At 36.4% G+C, this 21,773-nt stretch overlaps 2 protein-coding genes across 5 annotated transcripts in view; both read left to right on the forward strand.

Annotated features, from left to right (window-relative positions):
• Positions 1-6,438, forward strand: part of MED13 (mediator complex subunit 13) — a 109,369-nt gene extending 102,931 nt beyond the window's left edge. For 2 of the 3 annotated variants that reach the window (XM_049636528.1, XM_049636529.1), the window contains 2 exons: positions 2,122-2,222; positions 2,578-6,438. In XM_049636528.1, coding sequence (XP_049492485.1) covers positions 2,122-2,222; positions 2,578-2,710 — 234 coding nt within the window. In that variant the 3' untranslated portion in view covers positions 2,711-6,438. Of the gene's footprint in view, positions 1-708; positions 784-2,121; positions 2,223-2,577 lie in introns of those variants that run through there. The other variant, XR_007459163.1, reaches the window with a different exon arrangement.
• Positions 6,439-13,405: 6,967 nt separating this feature from the next.
• INTS2 (integrator complex subunit 2) overlaps positions 13,406-21,773 on the forward strand; it is a 60,285-nt gene continuing 51,917 nt past the window's right edge. Inside the window, exons 1-5 of one of the 2 annotated variants that reach the window (XM_049636531.1) lie at positions 13,406-13,479; positions 14,774-15,080; positions 15,710-15,848; positions 19,138-19,240; positions 20,329-20,442. In XM_049636531.1, coding sequence (XP_049492488.1) covers positions 13,470-13,479; positions 14,774-15,080; positions 15,710-15,848; positions 19,138-19,240; positions 20,329-20,442 — 673 coding nt within the window. In that variant the 5' untranslated portion in view covers positions 13,406-13,469. Of the gene's footprint in view, positions 13,493-14,773; positions 15,081-15,709; positions 15,849-19,137; positions 19,241-20,328; positions 20,443-21,773 lie in introns of both variants that reach the window. The other variant, XM_049636530.1, reaches the window with a different exon arrangement.

A 21,773-nucleotide genomic window follows, 5' to 3' on the forward strand; every position in this document is an offset into this window, starting at 1 on the left:
ACCAGAAGTTGACAATTTTATTCCAGAGGTCATACTAACTAACCTAACTTCTTGCCAATTGATTTTTAATTGTAGGGTAAAAGTTGGATGCTATGCTTTTAGTGGGTACTTGAACCAATAGGCTTGGTATCTTTTAAGCCTGTTGCTATTAAATCTTGATACCCTTGGCCAACATACCATTGAGTCCGTGACATTTGAGATTAAGCAATGAACTTCTGTAGCACATAAAGAATACAACAGCTGTTGATCTGAATTGACTATTAATGAGGTGATATATTTAGGAAGGTCAGCCAAGGTAATAAAGTTTTATCATATGAATTTTCCTCTCTTTCCAATATATGTACAGTGGTCTATATAGATCTCATTACAAGAACATATTCCCAAGTGTGTTTCTGCAAAATAGTAGTCCTTGGTGTTTCTATAAAACAAAGGGTTTTTTGGTCCTTTGGGAAATGTTACACATGCTTTCTGCTCCCTTTTGTTGTTATAATACATGTGTGCACATTAAAATCTCTGAAAAATAGTAGTAAATAACATTGTATACCTACTATTTCCCAAATTTACTTTAATACACAAGAAAGCAATTGTGTAACACCAGTTAATAATTCATGACCTTAGTGTTTCACGGAACATTTTTTTAGGAAACACCACTTTACAAAAAGTCCAAGGGACTATCCAGATTCTTTTCTACTCAATATTTATTTGCAGAGAGGATAGTGTAAAGTGGGCATTCACCCTCAGATACAGTGTAACAAGATTAGGACTTCTGGTCTGAATTACCAGGTAAGGCATAATTTACCATAATTTTGTTCACCTTTTATTTTCATACATTCCATTTTATTTCCTGTACCATAGGCAATAAAACCACCCGATGTGTTTCTCTTTGCTTAGAAAAATAGTAGATTATTCCCTAGATGATTTAAAAAATCTTTTTATCTTAGAAATTAAATGGTAATTTTGGTACTGATTATATTCATTTAATCTGTAGTGATCTGTCATATGAGACTTGTCTATAACTTACAAATGAAGAGTTATGGGCAGTTAAAGACATTTCTTTGGTTATATTCTTGAATATATATTAGAAGAGTTTATACATCTATTGCAGTTGTAGAGATCACCTAAATATAAAATAGTACCTTTTACTTTATACAGAATGAAGTCTGCTAGTGTTCTGCAGTCAATACCTCCATCTCTCATAGTTTTTTTCACACTTAATATATTGACTCAATAAACAAAATGATTCACTTTCTTTAATTGAAATGTGAAGAAGAGTACCACATTCCTTTCTTCCACTCTTCATTGTCATACCAAAATGGGTGTGGCAGTTGTTACTAAGCCTCCATTATGAAATTGCATGGGCAAAGGAAGGCATTCTATGTACTGTATTAGAGTGCTTACAATTCCACCAGAGGTAGCTTTATTTAAAATTTGTAGCTTTGTATGTAGTATATTTGCATATGCTGACTTTTTCAGTGCTAGACCTAGGTGTATGTGCATAGTCTTAAGTTCTGTGTAACCTGTAGACAGGTTTATCAGTTTAGTGCTTCCTTAGACATTTACTTGACACATCTAGGCATGTTACATGCAGAAAATAGATAATAACTTTATTTTCTTTTTTACTTTTTATTTCATTTTTTTAATGTTTATTTTGAGAGAGAGAGAGAAAGGGAGAGAGAGAAGCGATCAGAGGAGGGGCAGCAAGAGAGGGAGAGGAAGAATCCCAAGCAGGCTCTGCACCATCAGTGCAGAGCCCGACTTGGGGCTCGATCCCATGAACCGTGACACCATGACCTGAGCTGAAATCAAGAGTTGGCCACTTAGCCAGCTGAGCCACCCAGGCACCCAGAAAATAGATAACTTTAAGTAACTTTTAAAATAACTATTAAATAACTTTTGAAGGGATTATTATGTGGTCTCAAAAACAATAGAACTGAGGAAAATTAAGATTGAATATAAATTACGCACTTAAACAAGAAGAACAAGCATCTTTATAGTGGTGCCCATTCATTACATAGGTCGAAAATGTATTTCATCAAGGACGAGACCTTGGGAAAACTTGGGAAAATAAGGTAAAACCAACAGAACTTTTTCATTTGGCTGACTGATTACCTGTTTTTTTAGGCCTCTTTGCACCTCCACGTGCCTTCAGTGCAATCTGACGAGCTGCTTCACAGTAAACACTCCCACCCACTTGACTCAAATCAGACTTCAGATGTCCTCAGGTATAGCTCTTTTTACCATTAAAGGTTCTCCATTGCAACTTGGAAAGAGTATAATGTTGATCCTTATGTATTTTCCTCCTATTTGTCAATAATTTATAGTTGTGTACCCTTGGATCTCTAGATGAATTACATCATTCAGAATGAGTCCTTTTCTTTCTAGCATGTGTAATCTACTTTTGAGAATACTTTTTTTTTGAAAATTAGTTTATCTTTAATTTCCCCAAGGACTCTCTCTTCCATACCTTCCACCATTTTTTAAAGTGGCTTTAAATCTTAGATGCCATAATTGGAAACTGCTTCCAAAATCTACAGTGTAAGTATATACAGGACTTAAAACAGTTTATTTACTTTTCAGGTTTGTTTTGGAACAGTACAATGCACTCTCCTGGCTAACCTGTGACCCTGCAATCCAGGACAGACGCTCCTGTCTCCCAATTCATTTTGTGGTGCTGAATCAGTTATATAACTTTATTATGAATATGCTGTGATCTTCATTGGATGGAACTGTGCAAGAAGAGAACAAGGAAAAAAGATATTTCACTGCAAGATTAAGTTATAATTATCTTCTCAGTGAAAGTCATCTGTGATGGGGTCTAATTCTTATTACTTCAACAAATATTGTTTTGACTTGGGGGGAGGGGCTATAACCCTGCTATTTTTCATTGACTATACTGAACTCTTTAGGATGATGACTGATCATACAAAACGTATTATAACATTTTCGTAGCAAAATTAACCTTTTTTTTCCAGTCACAGTATTTGTGAAAAGTAATGAGCCATAGTACCCAGTCATGTTAAATGAATATTAAAAGCATGGAGAGGAAACATGAGGAACAATGAATTTCAACATATGGCTTCAGAACATCAAGATGTTCTTGTATTGGATTATAGTATCTAGTATTCAAAAATGCCTGCATCTCTTATTTATTGTAAGTTTTTAAATGTATAAATTGTCTTATATTTCTTAACCTCTTTTATAAAAATTTTCCTAGAAGGTTTATACTGCCTTCTTGCTTTAAAGCAATTGGTCTAAAATATATGTAATCGTCTTAATTAAAAAGTTGCAGTAGGGTTGCTTTTAGAGTATTATTTTTTTGTAAGGGGGTGGGTGGGACAGTAAATTTGTATTGTCTCGATGTACAGTTTAATGGGGATAGAGGGGGAATAATGTCCATACCATTGTGTGTGGAGGATTTACAGCTAAGCTGTAGTTGCAGAGTACATGTACAGTAATGAAGTTCACTGTGTTTATAAATTGAAAAGGTACCGGGTCTTACAGCATTTTATATATCACACCTTTACAGAATAACATGATGGCAATATACAAGTGATATTGTTGGGTGGTTTAACTTAGAATAAAATGAGAATTCTTCAGTTATATTTTGTACTATGGTTTAGGGCTATGACTAATATTTCAGGCCATTTCCAGTGAAAGAAACTTAGTTTTACAAGAAAAACATTTGCTACTGAATGCTTAAACTAATTTTGGTGTTTAATGTTACATGCTTAAATGTTTTTTTCAGTTTTGACAGTGGCACATCTAGGCATGGGAATATTAATTATGAAAATTATCTTCAGGATCTGCTATAAGGTTGAAATTTAGCCCAGCTCTAGGCATTTTACAAATTATTTTAAGAACAGTCACTCTGATTGTTTGACTTTTTTTTGTTTTTTAAATTAAAGATTGGGAATGTATGTGAGAGTATGCATATGTATGGATGTGTGTGTGCAATCAAACTGTGGTGTAAATAGATTCTCAGTGAATTCTGGTATTCAGACTCTATTCCACTAGTTAAAGAACCATTTTCTAAACTTAACCTGTTTCCTTTTGCCTTTTTTATTTATTTAATTTTCTTGGTTTGGAGATGGCAGTCCCAAACACCAGAGTCTGTACTTTTCTATAACACAGCTCAGATTAAGGCAGGACATATGCCAAGGAGGATCTCACCTCCCTAAAGAAGGGACTTGAATTTTAGGGACTTTAATTCACCCCTTCCTTCAATACAGCTTTTCCCCTTCTTGTTTGCACATGCCAAGATAAATGCTTTTATGCAGGCTTTACCCCTTTAAAAAGTTGTTTCTACAGTGCTGCTCACAAGAGAGTCCAAGTTAGCTTCCTGCCTGTGTTGCTGACTTGAATTCACAGTCACCAAGTCTACCTATCTTTCTTGGAAGCAGTCTAGAAAAATTCTGAATTTGTACATTCAGTAATTCTCCACAAGGACAAAATCAGTTGTATTTACAAAACTGTAATTCGGTGTGTTTTGTTTTGTTTTTACTGAAACTTGTTTTGTAAATACTATATGCTTAGCTTAAATATCACTTTCTTACAAACAATATAACTTCTTCAAATTGTGTATATTAAACATTAGCAAGTCTTGTTTTTTCTATAAAAAACACACAACTGGTGACAAAGGTTTTCAATCACTTCTTCAAAATTATAATGCAATTCCAAGGGTCAGCATTTTTGAAATTAGAATTTAAAGATCACATCTCCGCATTCATTTTTAAATTATGCTAGCACACTACAGATTATGTTGGCATGTTTTGTTCTATACTTAAAAAAAACTTGTCTGAAATTTGAGGGGAAAAAAGATGCTTATTTGGAATATCTATAAAAAGTATCCTCTTTTTTTTTTTTTTTATAAACTTAGCTTAGTAGTGACTTAAAAATAAAAGCTATATTCTCAGTTGTTTAATATCACTAGCTTGTAGTGAACACACCTCAGTTTGAGGATAGATTTTAAAAAAATTATTCCCTGACAGTTTCTTTTATATGGAGCCATAAAGAAAGGAACCCAGTATACAATTCCTTTTTATCTGGGAACAGGGAGTAGTTCCCAAATATATAAGATTTACTGATAAGATTTTTTTCTTCCCTTCATATTTAAGTTCACACTTAAATAGAAAATTATTAAATATCCATTAGAAAAGGTCAAGAGACTTATTTCAAAAAGTTAAGCCTTTTATGCAGGATGATGGATCTGACTTACTACCATACTGTCACAGACAAGTATGGGTAGTTTTTTGTTTGTTTGTTTGTTTAAATGGTAAGCAAAATAATATATACTTTATACCAGTTGATCACCAACACATTGACTTCTTTGTTACAGTGCTAATGTCTGTTTTTTGTGCAGTTATCCATTACAAAGCAGGGTGGAAGTACAGTATTTTGGCATTTAAAAAGATTAGTTATATAATGTCTGCTTCCAGCCAGTGAGAAACATCTAGCCATACTTTCTTATGCAAGCCATTCAGTTATCAGGACTGTGAATTAACACTGTATGAATAAATTTCTGTACACCTTATTGTTTGGCCAGAAGGCCACCAAGTGTACTTATATGTAATCCTTAAATTTTAAAGTAGCTGTAATTTTTAAATCTTTCTAAACTTTTCTTAAACCACTAAAATTAAGCTCTTACTACTTAGTCAATTATCCTCAGCTGTATTCGTACTCAATTGTCAGTATGGCACAGATTACTGTATTAAAATATTCTCCTTTCGTCTTCATATTTACCTTCTGAGGTAATTTTTTAACTTAATGTGTTACTACAAAGATTTGCAGATCTTTAATCAAGCACTATGTTAATACTGTAATATTCAAAATACTATGTTGCGTTATTTAAAATGTTCAAATTGAATACATTAAAAGGAAGTTTTTAAATGCTGTTGCATCATATAATTTGCTATTCATCCACTATGGCATCGCATACCAGTCTATTAATACATTTAATGTTGCATGAGTAATGTTTTGGTCTGGGTTTCCTCTTAAGATTTTAGTTTGTCTAAATTAAAGAAAAATGTTTTTGACATACATTTTTTTTTGGTCCCTCACCCCCTCCTCCCCCACTCCCAATCAGCTGGAAATCTTAACCTTTAGGTTTTTCTTGGTGTTTTAATGGGCCCAGAACTGTGGTTTAAATTTTCATATATATGTTTTCTCTTTTGTGGAGTATTAATTAAAAAACTGGATTTGGGACCTAAGATACTCCTCAGGTTGATGTATTCATGAAGTTTTAAAATAGTTTTAGTTTTCAAAGTAAACTGGATTTGTGGACCTTAAAGTTACTGAGTTTAAACTACAAATTGTAACGTCATTACTGGACATGTCAGCATCAACTCTCTCAAATAGCTTGGTCACTTTATGAAGGGGCGTTTTAAAGTTGTTGTTTAGCAGTGACATTTAATATGGTCCAATTGCTTTTTTTTTTTTTTTAATGTGACAAAAAAAGAATAAGGAACAAACACTATTGCTGCCGAATGCCATAACACTGAGTTGTACAAATTGTGATTGAGGAAATGAAAAGGTTTATACTTTTTAAAAAAAACAAAAAACAAAAAACAAAACTTCAAATGGAATAAATTATTCATGAAGCCTTCATTGTGGTGTCTCATTTTGTTAAAAATATTTCCATCTTAAACTTAAGTAAAAATTAGTGGTATTTTTTGTTGTAAGTCAAAAAGGGTAACCTAAAAATTGTACTTTTAATATCTCCATCTGAAGTATTTTATTAAAATTTTTCTAACCATATTAGTGATTAATATACAGGAAAGTTATATGTGTACATACATACTCCTTTTAGGCTCATCAGTTTGGTATCCTTTTTCTAGTCCAAAGCTACCTTCAGATATTTAAAGCTTAGCTCAGTCCTACTTTTTTGATCACATAAATGTTTTTGAAACATAAAAAAGTCTTCAGATATGAACACTCCATTAAAATATTGTATGAGCAGCCATTTGAAATATTTTTGTCCAAACTTAAACTAAGGACAAACCCCAAAATTGTGTCCATTTTGAAATAGTGTTTGCCAGCAAAATTTAAAAAATAATCCTTTAAAAGGAGGTATATGGTGTTGGAACTTCTACCTTCTTAAGTTATTCTCTGTCTCACAGTTTGTATTACCTGTGATTTTTTTTTTTTTTTTTTTAATCTTGTTAGTCTAAAACCCTTTATGGCTGCTTCTTCCTCTAAATATCGAAAGTCTTAACATGGTCTGTCCCCTGCCTTCCCCACAAGAATCAAAATGGGCTTTTTCCTGTGTTTTCCTCCTTGCCTCTTAGGCCATTTCAATTCTTTGAAAGCCCCATGGTTATTTTTGCCTTAACTTTCCACATACAACCTTGCCTCAGACTAGGTCCCCTAGTAATATACTTTTTTAAAGTTTATTATCCGAGAGAGCGCAAGTAGGGGAGGGACAGAGAGAGAGAGAATCCTAAGCAGCCTCTGCACTGTCAGCACAGAGCCCGAGGGGGTCAAACTCCCGAACCATGAGGTCATGACCCGAGCTGAAATCAGTAGTCAACCAACTGAACCACCCAGGTGCCCCCCTAGTATTTTACTTCTATTGTAATAATCTGTATGGAGCCTTCACAGTGTTTTTCACAGTTTGTATGAATGTTTGATCCTACTAAATGACCTCATGAAGGCAGAAACTGGGTCTGTTTTGCTTACTGATGCATCTAGAATCTAGCACAACATCTAGCACATTAATAGGGCACTGAAATATTTGAATAGACTTCTTGTGATAAATACCTCAAACTATAGTACTTAGTTGAAGTGTGAGTTCTGCAAAAATTCAAATGAAACTGTAAAATCTAATTACTTGGGACTATTTTCACATTAGTAGAAACAATCACTAGATGAGTATTCTTGTGCTCTCAGATTTGCCACCTTTTAGCTGGTGACTTCAGACAAAACTTTGAACCTCTTGAGGTCTCAAGTTGTTCATTTGTATATGAACACAATAGTAACCACTCCTTCCTAATGTTAGCTTTGTGAACCTCAAAGGATTACATAAAACATAGAAATTTGTAAAATACAGGGGCGCCTGGGTGGCTCAGTCGGTTAAGCGTCCGACTTCGGCTCAGGTCACGATCTCGCGGTCCGCGAGTTCGAGCCCCGCGTCGGGCTCTGGGCTGATGGCTCAGAGCCTGGAGCCTGCTTCTGATTCTGTGTTCCCCTCTCTCTCTGCCCCTCCCCTGTTCATGCTGTGTCTCTCTCTGTCTCAAAAATAAATAAATGTTAAAAATAAAAAAAAAAATTTGTAAAATACAAATGTGAGGGATGATTAATACAATACCTATGTTCTCTAGAAGAGTTGTGATTTAAGACCTGCCAGACCAAAAAAAAAAAAAAAAAAACAAAAAAAAAAACAAATGCTTACAACAAAAGGACTCATTTATTTTTAATGTTTATTTTTGAAAGAGTGAGGGGTGGGGGACAGAGGATCTGAAGCGGGCTCTGTGCTGACAGCAGAGTGTCCAATGCAGGGCTTGAACTCCCAAACCATGAGATCGTGACCTGAGGTGAAGTCAGACGCTTAACTGACTTGAGCCACCCAGGTGCCCCAACAACAGGACTTTTAAAATATGTTTCTAGCAAGATCATCCATGGAAAAAAATGCAAAGAATCAAGTATTTAATACTTAATTTTTATCTCCCTTCTGTCCTAACCTCTGACTAAAAAGAAATCAGCTTGAAGGGTCTTTAAGCTCTAAAACATAAAGTAACACACATATGATGAAATAAAATCTGAGATACTTAACTGATTTAAAGCATTTAAAGGTGTCAGGTCCAAAGGAAATATATCCTCGGTACTAAAAGAACTTGTAGATATGATTTCAGAAATGCTGTGGAAAACTGAAAGGTTCCAGAATAGTGAAAATGCACAACTTGCTCAGTTTTTAAATTTTTAAAAAGATGGGGTGCCTTGGAAGTTCAGTGTCTGTCTCTTGCTTTCAGCTCAGGTCATGATCTCAGGGTTAGCGAATTCAAGCCCCAAACTGGGCTGTGCTGGACAGCAAGGAGCCTGCTTGGGATTCTCTCTCTGCCCCTGCCCTACCCATTCTCTCTCTCTCTTTCTCTCTCAAATGTTATGTCCTAGAAACTACTAATAATTTATTTCACTTTATGAACAAGTTCATTAGAAACCAGCATAGTTCCACTAAAGCACTATTTAATAGACTGTTTACACTAGTCATGAGATACACACCTTTGACTTTTAGCCATCAATCTGCTGAGAAACATACATGCGTATACATAATTAGTTCCATAAGCCCTCTAGAGTGATAAGAACAACAATGTAGTGCATATACAAGAAGGAATAGCTTCTTGTATCAATCTACATTTTATTTTGACAGCATTAATAAACAGATCATGGAAATGGACATTCAGGTTATTTAATAAGGTTTCATGGTATTGTTACACTTAAATCATTAATTCAACAAACCAGTATTAAGTACCATACTTTAGTTCCTGCCCTCCAAGTACTTACTTTGGAAAGGTAGGAGAAACAAATTTTAACAATGTAGTACAATATGTGATGTGCTATGATGGAACGAAGTAAAGGGAGCCTTGAGAATATTGAAGAGGGATACTTTAAGAGATAGGTGGTTTGTCTGGGAAAGATTTCTTAGCAAGGGAACACTGGAAGTGAGACTTAAAGGATACATAGGAGGTACTACATAAAGAGAATAAAGGAATTTCAGACCGAAGGAACAGTGGGAGAGAAGGTCCATGAATAGCATGAAGGATTTGGGAAACAGCAGTTCCAACAGACTAAAACAGAGGCACTATGGTGGGATAGATAATGCAGGAATCCAAACCAGAGCTAAGAATTCAGACTGTGAAAAACTGTCTTTTGAGTGCCACCTTAAGGAAAATGAACTTTATCCCAAAGCAGGGAAGTGTTTCAACAGTCGGGATGATTCATAATTAATTGAACAATCATACCAAAAAAGGCTTGTTGATGGAGCTGTATCAACCTGAAGGGATGTCTCTAACATACTATAGAATCTTGGCTGGACCCAATTCCATTCAATATTTTACCCATAAAATTAATGAAGAGATGATCTGCTTTGCAGATAGCCAGTGTAAAAGAAGAGTCCAAAAGATCTTGACAGGGTGAAACAATGGAAGAAATTTTGGGATTTCAAGATAAAATAGGACACTGTTGAGGATAATTATAAAAAGAGTTCCATATTGAGAACATTTGAGTTAGATGGCTCCTGACATCCTTGTACTTCCAAAATTCTATAAGTCAATTTCTAAAGAATATTGGTCTTCCTTTAAATACCTAGGTCTTCTAATTTCTTGAAGCTCATTTACTTGGCAATAATCTACATAAAAGCACCTAGTGTGCCTGAAACATAGTATTGTTTTTTCTTTGTTTGTTTCTCCTTTTCTTCCCTCAGTCTTACTGAAAAATAGTTAAGTAGAAAAGGATAAATCATAGTAAGCCAGTCAGAAGAGAATGTTTACTTCACTTAGGAAGGAGTGTTATTTTTTAACTTAAGTAAAAATAGGAACTAAGCAACATGTTTCATCAAATCTAAACACCAGTAATTGTAAGACACCATTATATGTACCACTAAAAAATTTAAAAGATCATTACTGATCTTAAGACACCACAATATCAGAGATGTTAAAATGTGAAAAAGTCACCATAGAGTTGATGAAATATGTCTTTATGTGGGGGACAACCTCACTGACTCAGTTGGTGGAGCATGCAACTCTTGAATTCGGGGTGGTAAGTTTGAGCTCCATATTGCATGTAGAGATTAGTTTAAAAAATAAAATCTTTTTTAAAAAAGAAATATCTTTGTGAGTAAAATGGTAATGAGCCTCAGTGCCACACTGGTCTTAAAGGGGGATTATTTTCTCAAACATTTCTTTCTCAAACGCAAAGTGTACACCATAATTACATAATATGCCCCTTTAGTAATCAAACATTTTGTGGTTTATAGGCAACTAAATGTTAGGGCTAATTTGTAGCATTATTTACTTTTCTATAAGTTCTTAATCTAATTAAGCATCTGAGCTGCAAAGTCTTTAAAAGTTGATTTTAGTATAGAGAAACCACCTCAGAAGAAGCAGATTTAAAACTCAAAAGTCCATCAGTAAATCTTTTTTCACTGAGTTCTGTATGGCTGTCAAAATGATTTCACTGGTGAACAATGTAGATCTCAAAGACTTTGACTAAGTGGATATGAGTGGAACAGGCGAGAGCCTAGGGTAACTTCCAGGTTTCTGGCTTGAGCAATTCTGGGTAGTGGTGATATTCACTGAGATAAGAATTGGAAGACAAGGAGAAGGGGACTTGGAAGAAGGTAAGTGTCAGTATTCATTTCCATTACACGCTGGCTATCTTATTTGAGCTGGGTGTGATTTGCTGTTAGATTGAGACAGATCTGTAAGTTGTTTCTTCATTAGTGATTACAGGATTGTAAGTAGAGTTGGAAGACATTTTTTTTTTTAAATTATTTTAGAGAGAAACAGAGCACTAGAAGGGGAGGGACAAAGAGAGAGGGAGACTGTAAAGATTGGGAGACACAGAATCTAAAGCAGGCTCCAGGTTCTGAGCTGTCAGCACAGAGCCTGATGCAGGACTCGAACTCGACCTCATGAACTGAGAGATCATGACCTGAACCAAAGTCAGACACTTACCTGACTGAACCACCCAGGCACACCTGGAGTTGGAGGAGATCTTAAAAATCACTTAGTTCACATCCCCTTTCTCCCCTTATTCATCCCCCAAACCATGAATTCTCTTCATACTCCTCCTGTGAAAAGACCATCCAGGGAGATTAAATTGTTTAACCTCTGTCTCAGTCTCAATTTCCCCACAATTATAAAATAGAGACTGTTCCCTACCTCAGATAATTAGATCAGGTAACAGATATAAAATACTAGTGCCTAGCAAGTGTTCAATAAGTATCAGCTTAAAAATGACAATGTTGTACAATTTGTGACCGAATAGACTGTGAAATCAATTTTAGTGTGTAGTGACCAGCAATTAAACATTTTTTTAATGATTTTCTTTTTAAGTAATCTCTACACCCAATGTAGGACTAGAACCTAACAAACCCGAGATCAAGAGTCATATGCTCCACCAACTGAGCCAGTCATGTGCCCTGTGACCAGTAATTTAAAGAAGTGAAATACCCGAAAAAAAAAAAAAATAAAAATAAAGAAGTGAAATAGAACATATAACATGTAGTATGTGTTATTTCATAAAAACTTTGTTCCTTTTAAATGTGGGCATATATGAGCATGTGTGTCCTGGGTCACAGTGTGAAACTGTAGGTCAGGTGGATATAAGTTTGAGAAACAATGAAACACACATTAGTTCTCTTCTTCCTTTGTTGAAAGAAGAGAAAGTCTGAAAGCAGACTTTATTAGGAGATTAGTACTCTGTGAAATCTTGGAAACTATATAGTATGAGGCTGTATTTCTCTCTGTAAAATATTTTTGCTCCCAGCTTGTAGCACAGTATTTGGTAAGCAGGTGATACATGCACATTGCTTAAATCGGAAACTAGAAATAGTATGAAAATATACAGAGACTAGTTTTTAATCTTTTCTGCTTAGACTCTATTTGAAAACTTGTTGGAAGTTTTGGGTCCTCTTTCCAGAAGTGCCAAGCACACACAAATTTTCAGATTCCAGGGAATTCCTGAAACCCCATCCACCACTTTCTAAAGGTCTATGGACCTTGAGTTTTTTGTTCTGGTTTAAACCGAAGTATAGTTGACACACAATGGTACACTGGTTTCAGGTGTACAATATAGTGACTGGACAACTCTATGTTATACTCTAGGCTCACCATAAGTGTAGCTACCATCTATTACAATACCATTGACTATAATCTTTATGTTGTAAGGGAGTTAGTTATTCATTCCATAACTAAAAGCCTGTACCTCCCACTTCCCTTCACCCATTTTGCCCATGCCCCAACCCCGGACCCGAAGGCATAGAAACCCGAAACTAAGATGTTTCACTTGTGACTATGAGGGTATGAGGTCAAGAGCGAAAGAAAGATCAGGAAAAGGTTAATTTTTAAATTCGCCTATAAATCCCACGATTCCAGAGCTTAAGTGCTAGGGAGGCATAGGCAGGGACAGAAAGAAGGGTGCAGTCATTAGTGTTCCGGTCAAAGGATGGCGGAAACAACTTTAACGTTTCTTTTACATACGTTATGTCATTCAAGTGCCACAAAAATCCTGTGAAGATGAAACTGCAGGTCAGAGGGGCTTAAAGATTTAATCGGAAAGGATAAAAGTGATAGATTTTGGAAGAAGAAACTGAAAGCAGCATTTTAAATCTTCGGGAATGCAGTTAAGGGGACGGGAAGGAAGAGGTGGGACCGCGCACGCGCACCGTTGCATCAGCGCGGACGTCTCTGGGTTTCCTTTGCAGACAGCCTTCCTCTCAGTCCAGTACGGTGGCCGACGGGAGCCAGACGCTGGGGATGAATGAAGGTGCTGGGTGCAGGTTGAAACAGTCCCCTCCGCTTTCCCCTCCCTTCAGTGCGGTTTCTGCCTTTGTGCGGTGTCCCCATCCAGCCCTATCGCACTGCCGACCCCATTGGTCCCGGCGTCTGGGTTTTTGGTGCCTGTGTCGATTCAGGGCACAGCTGGGTTTGGCGAATGCGGATTTTCGCCTAGGCCCAACTTTGGGCCGCGCTCTCGATTTCTACCGTGTCCCGCCTGTAGGGCGCGGAATCGGTGTTGAGTCCCGGGAGGTTGGAGGGTAAATCTTGAGGTATGAAGCTTCCGTTTCTCAGGCCTCAGCTCGTTCTCCGGTCCACGTCGGTCACTGGCCTTCCATTTCTCTGCCAGGGGGACTGGTTGGTTCTCGTTACGCTGAGGGCGAGACCTGTGAACACACACCGGTCTTGCTTGGCGCCACTGCTCCCTCAGCCCGCCCCTGTGTTAAAAGGCCAGCTCCTCTTGTTTAAAAACAAAGTAGCGTTTCTGCCCACGACTCTGTTAACCCATGATTTTGCTAGTCTGATGGATTGGAGGGGATGGCTTTGGCCACCTGCTCCCTGCCTTTTTTTTTTTTTTTTTTTTTTAAGCTTCTGATTAGTGAAGATAAGAGAAGTGCTCAAGTGGAACTCATCCTTCTCCCATAGCTAATTGTAGCTCCACAGCAATTTTTTACCAAGCAACCCAGGGGACATTAGGATAGTGTTACGGCCTTGAGGACGTTGAGTCTGGCATTGCTTCTGCCTAGTGAGGAGATTTAGCAGTGCATTTATTGACTGGTGGAGGGTGGGAAAGAGAAGAGTAAGTTTTTTACATTGGTTGGATAGGCATAAGAAGCTAAAGAGATATGGACGAGGAACACATTCTTAACTATACTACTTTTATTTGCATTGCGGCGCTCAGATGATTGATGCAGTGGAGAAAGTCTTGGACTGCGATTTAATAGATGAGGGTTCAGCCTAGGATTTTGCCGCTAGTAGTAATCATTATATGTCTGTTACCTAATCTCTCTGGGCTTCATATTTCTTCTTTGCAAAATAAGTATTAGAAGATCCCGAGGGCTGGAGGAAATGTTAATATACTCTGCTTTCTTTTTCATTTTCTAGGTGGGAGTAAAAACATAGGGAGCCTTCACATGTGCCTGAAACATAGACAACATAGAGGCATATTAAAGATAGACCACACTTCTTAGGGTTTTTAAAAAGAGGGGCATTCATACATGTAGGAGTTATACACCTACTTTCGTTTTTTTTTTTTTTTTTTTTTTTTTTTTTTTTACCATTAGGATCAACAGTGATAATGGCTGAGTGTACAAGCCTTCAATTTGTCAGCCCTTTTGCTTTTGAGGCAATGCAGAAAGTGGATGTTGTTCGGTTGGCATCTTTAAGTGATCCAGAATTGAGACTTCTTCTGCCCTGCTTGGTGCGAATGGCACTTTGTGCTCCTGCTGACCAGAGCCAGAGCTGGGCTCAAGATAAAAAACTCATCCTTCGTCTTCTGTCTGGAGTGGAAGCTGTCAACTCTATTGTTGCATTGTTGTCAGTGGACTTTCATGCTTTAGAACAGGATGCCAGCAAAGAACAGCAGCTTAGGTAATGTTGTGTTATATAATATGTGGACTGGGATTTACTCAGATTTGTCAAAGAAGAGGGAGTCAAATATTTTTTGGAGATTTTAGGACTTTTTATTGGATGCACTTCCCCAGAAAAGATTGAGAATCTGAACTTTGGAGAGCATTTTACTTAGTTCTTTTCTATTTATAGTTAAAATTCTAGAATTCCATATTCTAAAATGTGTAGAGAATTTTGGCTACACATATTGTATACATGCTAAACTGAATAGGCCAGTTGGTCTCAGTGGGAAGTGGGTAGGGTAAGTTCCCCTAAAAGTAGAAGTATTTACTGGAGTCACCTGGGAGGCTTTTTAAGCTTATATTGATTTTCCCAAATTCTGGGCAGTTGTTTGGTCCTTTCCTGCTTATTGTGAATCCAAGAGTGAGCAACTGTTCATGTAAGTGGGTGTTAACTATTAGCTGGTGTCTTTATATAGGTTGTGAATCCCTGAAATAGGCAAACTAAATAGTATTTCAGAAGTATTATTTTCATGAAATGTATGAAAATAATTCATACATTCTTTTGTAGATTATTTCAACAAAAGATAATTTTATGCTATTTTTGTGCCAGTGTTCTCATAATTGTTGTACACATTTGTGCTTTATTAGGCATAAACTTGGAGGAGGCAGTGGAGAGAGCATCCTGGTATCACAGCTTCAGCATGGACTGACATTAGAGTTTGAACACAGCGATTCACCTCGTCGATTGCGTCTTGTGCTTAGTGAGCTGTTGGCAATTATGAACAAGGTGCATTTTTAAAAAAATTTTTTAGAGAGAGAGAGAAAGAGAGAGTAAGTAGGGGAAGGGAGCAGAGGGAGGGAGAGAGAAAGAGAATCTTAAGCAGGCTCCACGCTTAGCGTGGAGCCCAACACTGCCTGGATTCCATGACCCTGGGATCATGACCTTAGCTGAAACGAAGAGTCAGATGCTCAACCCACAGAGCCACCCAGGAACTCCAAGAGGCATTTATTTTAATCACACCTCAAAATATGCATGATTTGATGTCTACACATAAAAAGTAGAAACACAAGCAAGAAGGCAGGCAGGTTGTATACTCTTCTACACATATTTCTTTCTTTTTTTTTTTTTAATGTTTTATTTATTTTTGAGACAGGGAGAGACAGAGCATGAACAGGGGAGGGTCAGGGAGAGAGAGACACACAGAATCTGAAACAGGCTTCAGGCTCTGAGCTGTCAGCACAGAGCCCGACACGGGGCTCGAACTCACGGACTGCAAGATCATGACCTGAGCCGAAGTCGGCCGCTTAACCGACTGAGCCACCCAGGCGCCCCTCTTCTACACATATTTCTCTTTGTTTTGTGTTTTCCTTTGAAAGGCTTAAAGGGGTATATATTAATATATATATAAATAATATAATAATTATATAATTATATATAATAGAATATAATGTATATAATATATAATTATATATAATGTATAATTATATTATTATATAAGTAATATAATAATATACAAATAAATAAACTTATGGATATATATATAAAATATTTAAGTTTATTTACTTATTTTGGAGTGGCAGAGAGAGAGGGAGAGAGAATTCCAAGCAGGATCTGTGATGTCAGAACAGAGCCCAAGGTGGGGCTTGAGACTATGACCTGAGCCAAAATCAAGAGTCAGATGCTTAACTGACTGAGCCACCCAGGCTCCCCAAAAGGCTTAAAAAGATACTAAATGCTTACCTTAAAGGCTTTCTTTCTCTAACTACTATTTTTTCTCATTTATACCTATGATGAATTTTCTATTGTAGGGTTTTTTTTCTGTATGGATTCCATATAATGCCTTTTTGATATTTAGAAGGGTACGTAGCTCAAGACTTGTACAAATTACCAAATTTGATAATACCTTTATAGGATGTAATTTCCCTCATAAAATATTATACAGCATAAATATAAAATATATGTGATTTCTTTTTTTTTTTTTAAATAGGAAATTTATTGTCAAATGGGTTTCCATACAACACTCAGTGCTCATCCCAACAGGTGCCCTCCTCAATGCCCTTCACCCACTTTCCCCTCCCTCCCACCCCCATCAACCCTCAGTTTATTCTCAGTTTGTAAGAGTCTCTTATGCTTTGGCTCCCTCCCTCTCTAACATTTTTTTTTTCCTTCCCCTCCACCATGGTCTTCTGTTAAGTTTCTCAGGATCCACATAAGAGTGAAAACATATGGTATCTTTCTTTCTATGATTTATTTCACTTAGCATAACACACTCCAGTTCCATCCACGTTGCTACAAAAGCCATATTTCATTTTTTCTCATTGCCAAGTAGTATTCCATTGTGTATATAAACTACAATTTCTTTATACATTCATCAGTTGATGGACATTTAGGCTCTTTCCATAATTTGGCTATTTCAACAGGATCTTTATATTAAGATGGCTCATATCTTAAGCCCAGAGTTTCAGAGGCAAAAGTTCTTTACTGTTAGAATTTCAAGGTCAATTTGTTTATAATAAAGTTTAGTTTTGGGGTGCCTAGGTGGCTTAGTCAGTTAAGCATCTGTTGCTTGATTTTGGCTCGGGTCATGACCTCACGGTTCCTGAGACTGAGCCCTCTGAAGGGCTCTGCACTGACAGCTTGGAGCCTGCTTATGATTCTCTCTCCCCCCCCCCCCCCCCCCCCCCACCCCTCTCTCACTTCTGTGCACATGTATGTGCATACTCTCTCTCTCTGTCAAAAAAAAAAAAAAAACTTAAAAAAACTTTTTTTCTGGGGCTCCTGGATGGCTCAGTCAGTTAAGTGTCTGACTTTGGCTCAGGTCATGATTGTGCAGTTCGTGAGTTCAAGCCCCATGTTGGGCTCTGTGCTGACAGCTCAGAGCCTGGAGCCTGCTTCGAATTCTGTGTCTCCCTCTCTACCCCTCCCCTGCTTGCTCTCTCTCTCTCAAAAATAAATAAACTTAAACAAAGTTTTTAAAAATTTTTTTTCTAAAAATATGTTTAGTTTTATACATTGTGGGCCCAAACCCTCTAAATTCTATTTCCAGAGAAAATACTGGTGGTGGTGGGTGGTACAGTTAGTCAGTTTTGGATAGTTTTTAAGATATGTTAGAAAAAAAAAGAAAAAAAAAAGAGATATGTTAGAAATCTTTATTTTTTTATTTTTAAAAATTTATTTGTTTTTTTAAATTTCAGTATATGTTAGAAATTTTTTAAAAAATGTTTTTTCTATTACAATTATTTCTTTCTACTCTCTTCTATACTAATAGTCTTAATTTTTTTTTTAATTTTTTTTTTTAAGTTTATTTTTGAGAGAGGGGGGAGGGGTAGAGAGAGAGGGAGACACAGAATCCAAAGCAGGCTCCCGGCTCTAAGTTGTCGGCACAGAGCCCGATGCAGGGCTCAAACTCACGAAACTGGAGATCATGACCTGAGCTGAAGTCGGATGCTTAATTGACTGAGCCACCCAGGTGCCCCTAATAGTCTTAATTCAATCAATATTTTCCCTACATCTTTTTCTTAATACCTAACTTGATGGCTCTAGTAAAATAAGTGATCTTTGTCCTCTGGGAGGTTTCCAGTTTTTCAGTTCAGAACTCTGTAGCAAATGGAAAGTGTGATGAAACTGCTGTAGGATATTTTTTAAAAAGTTGGGTACTTCTGTTGACCTACATTTTTATTTTTTGGTTTTCCTGCAGTTCATTTGGAATTGAACATCATTTATATTTGTTATACTGCTTTAAGTTTACTGTTTTTTGCCTTTTATTGAGCTACAACTTTTGTAGGTGGCATTCCTAGTTCATTTGTTTGGCTTGTCTTTAATTCCAGATGTTTCCAAATATTTATATAGAAATAAATTATTGAGACCCAGATTGCCATGTCTGAATAATAATTAATGTGACTAATTGTGATTACATTGGCTCAAATTTATCCAATACTGCATATTCTGCTGCAAGTATATTAATGACATATTAAGAGACATGATCTGTAAGCTCAACGATAATTATAAAAATAGTGAGGGCTTATCTGAAATTAATAGAGTTCATCATTTCTTTTATTTGTTTTTCTTTTTTAAGGTGTCTGAGTCCAGTGGAGAATTTTTTTTTAAGTCATCTGAGCTATTTGAGAGTCCAGTCTATTTGGAGGAAGCTGCAGATGTACTTTGTATTTTACAAGCAGGTAATGACTACTAAGATACATTACAAATATAGTTTCTTGTTATATGATACTGTGTAACTTCTTAACTTTGAATATTGTGTTATTTTACATATTTTATAAAAATATACCTTAAAACATTAAGATAAAAGTGGCAAATAATAGGACAATGATTTAGTAAATTATATTATATCCATAGTATGACATGTTATGCAGCCATTAACAGAGTGTATTTGAAGAAATTTAATGATTTTTCAAGATGGTCATAATATGTAAGTGAAAAAAGCAAAGGGTAAATTGATAAGTGGAATATAAAAAGCTAAAAGTTACGACAATGCCTGTGGGAGGATTAAAATATTTCAGTTTACTAATTTTGAATGGGATTAAAAAGGTGGAGGACATAAAAATGCAAAGATTTTCATGCAAGTAACTCTTGACCAACACTGCCGACTGTAGCAGTGGCATTGTTCTATATTGTGCTTTCTAATACAGTAGCCACTAGTCACATGTAGTTACGGTTTACTGGACATGTAGCCAGTGTAACTGAGCTATTTTTAATTTTATTTAATTTTAATTAATTTAAGCTTATTTATCCATTTATTTGTTTTTGAAAAGGTTTTATTTTTAAGTACTCTCTCTACCCATTGTGGGCCTCGAATTTACAACCCTGAGATCCAGAGTCTTGTGCTCTATGGACTGCACCAGCCAGGTGCACCAATTAATTTAAATTTAAATAGCCACATGTGGCTGGACAGTTTGTTCTGGACTGTGAAAAGAAAGTACCTTAATTTATTGCTTTTTTCCCCCTAAAGTTATTGCTCTTTTTTTTTTTTTTTTTTTAATGTTTATTTATTTTTGAAGGAGAGAGAGACAGTGTGAGTGGTGGAGGGGCAGAGAGAGAGGGAGACACAGAATCTGAAGCAGGCTCCAGGCTGGGAGCTGTCAGCACAGAGCCCACTGCGGGGCTCGAACTCATGAACTGTGAGATCATGATCTGAGCCAAAGTCAGACGCTCAACCAACTGAGCAACTGAGGCGCCCCTAAATTTATTGCTCTTAAATGATGTTTGTGAAATATCACTCCTTAGTAACGTTGATTTTGTTTTCTTATAGAGCTCCCTTCTCTGCTTCCTATAGTGGATGTAGCTGAAGCTTTGCTACATGTTAGAAATGGTGCTTGGTTCTTATGTCTGTTGGTGGCCAATGTTCCTGATAGTTTTAATGAAGGTAAAACATAATTTTAAAATAGGATATTGAAGAGATTTGCTGGTGTAGGTTCAAGACCTATTTTTTGAGCTACAAAGAAATATTTATGGGCTTTCATTTGAGATTTTATCTCTGGAAAGTTTATTAGTGAGTATTCATTGTAGAAGTATTGGGTTTAGAAGATTTCAAAATTGTTTTGAGATTATCAATTTAAATATGGTAAGTATGCAATAGGGGTACCTGGGTGGCTCAGTTGGTTAAACATCCAGCTCTTGGTTTCAGCTCAGGTCATGATCTCACGGTTTTGTGTTTGAGCCCTGCATTGGGCTCTGTGTTGACAGTATGGTGCCTGCTCGGGATTCTCTTTCTCCCCCTCTCTCTGCCCCTCCCTCATTCACAATGTCTCTGTCTCTCTTGAAATAAACTTAAAAAAAAGAATGCAACCCCAAATTTTTTTTTTTTGCCCTTAGTCACCAGTGCAATAATAGGACAGTAAAAAATACTAAAGAACTAGAAGATATAGTCCTATGCTTATGGAGCAGTGGGAAGAAGACATGTCTGTGAACTAGCCAGAATACAATACAAGGCATAAGTAATCAGAAATAGCAGCAATCAAACCCTTTGGTTTTTAGCCTTATTGTTGTCAATTTACAGAAAAGGATAGAGTCAAAACTGAGAAAATCAACTAAAATTTCCACCTCTGTTTCAAACTACTACTGATTGAACATTGTTTGGATCTGTGTGATATTAAAATAAAAACATTCATTGAGCAAGGTTGTGAATTGGGAGCCAAAGAGGAAAAAGCACTGGATCTGGCGGTTGTAATTTCTAGTTTTGTCACTCACTTTTTGTGTAATCTCCATCAAGATACTTCCATTCTATAAAATGAGATATTAATAATAACATTTCCCTTACATTTTTTTTTAATGTTTGTTTATTTTTGAGAGAGAGAGAGAGAGAGAGACACAAGCAGGGGAGGGGCAGAGAGAGAGGGGGACTGAGGATCCAAAGCCGGCCCTGCATTGACAGCAGGGAGCCTGATGCAGGATGAGATCATGATCTGAGCCAAAGTCAGATGCTTAAGTGACTGAGCCATCCAGGTACCCCTCTCTTATATTTCCAAGAGATTTATTGAATATATCATAAGGTATGTAAAAGTTCTTTGTAAAAACTGTCTTATTGTTGATTTTCTGTCTGTATTGTCTATCAGTTACTAAGAGAGGAATGTTGACGTCTCCAAACATAATTGTGGATTTGTCTATGTCTACTTTCATCTTGTTTTTGCTTCACCAATTTTTAAAAAATATTTTATTTTATTTTTTATTTTGAGAGAGAGAAAGTGTGCATGCGGG

This window comes from Panthera uncia, chromosome E1, assembly GCF_023721935.1.
Source record: "Panthera uncia isolate 11264 chromosome E1, Puncia_PCG_1.0, whole genome shotgun sequence".
Classification (NCBI taxonomy): Eukaryota; Metazoa; Chordata; class Mammalia; order Carnivora; family Felidae; genus Panthera; species Panthera uncia.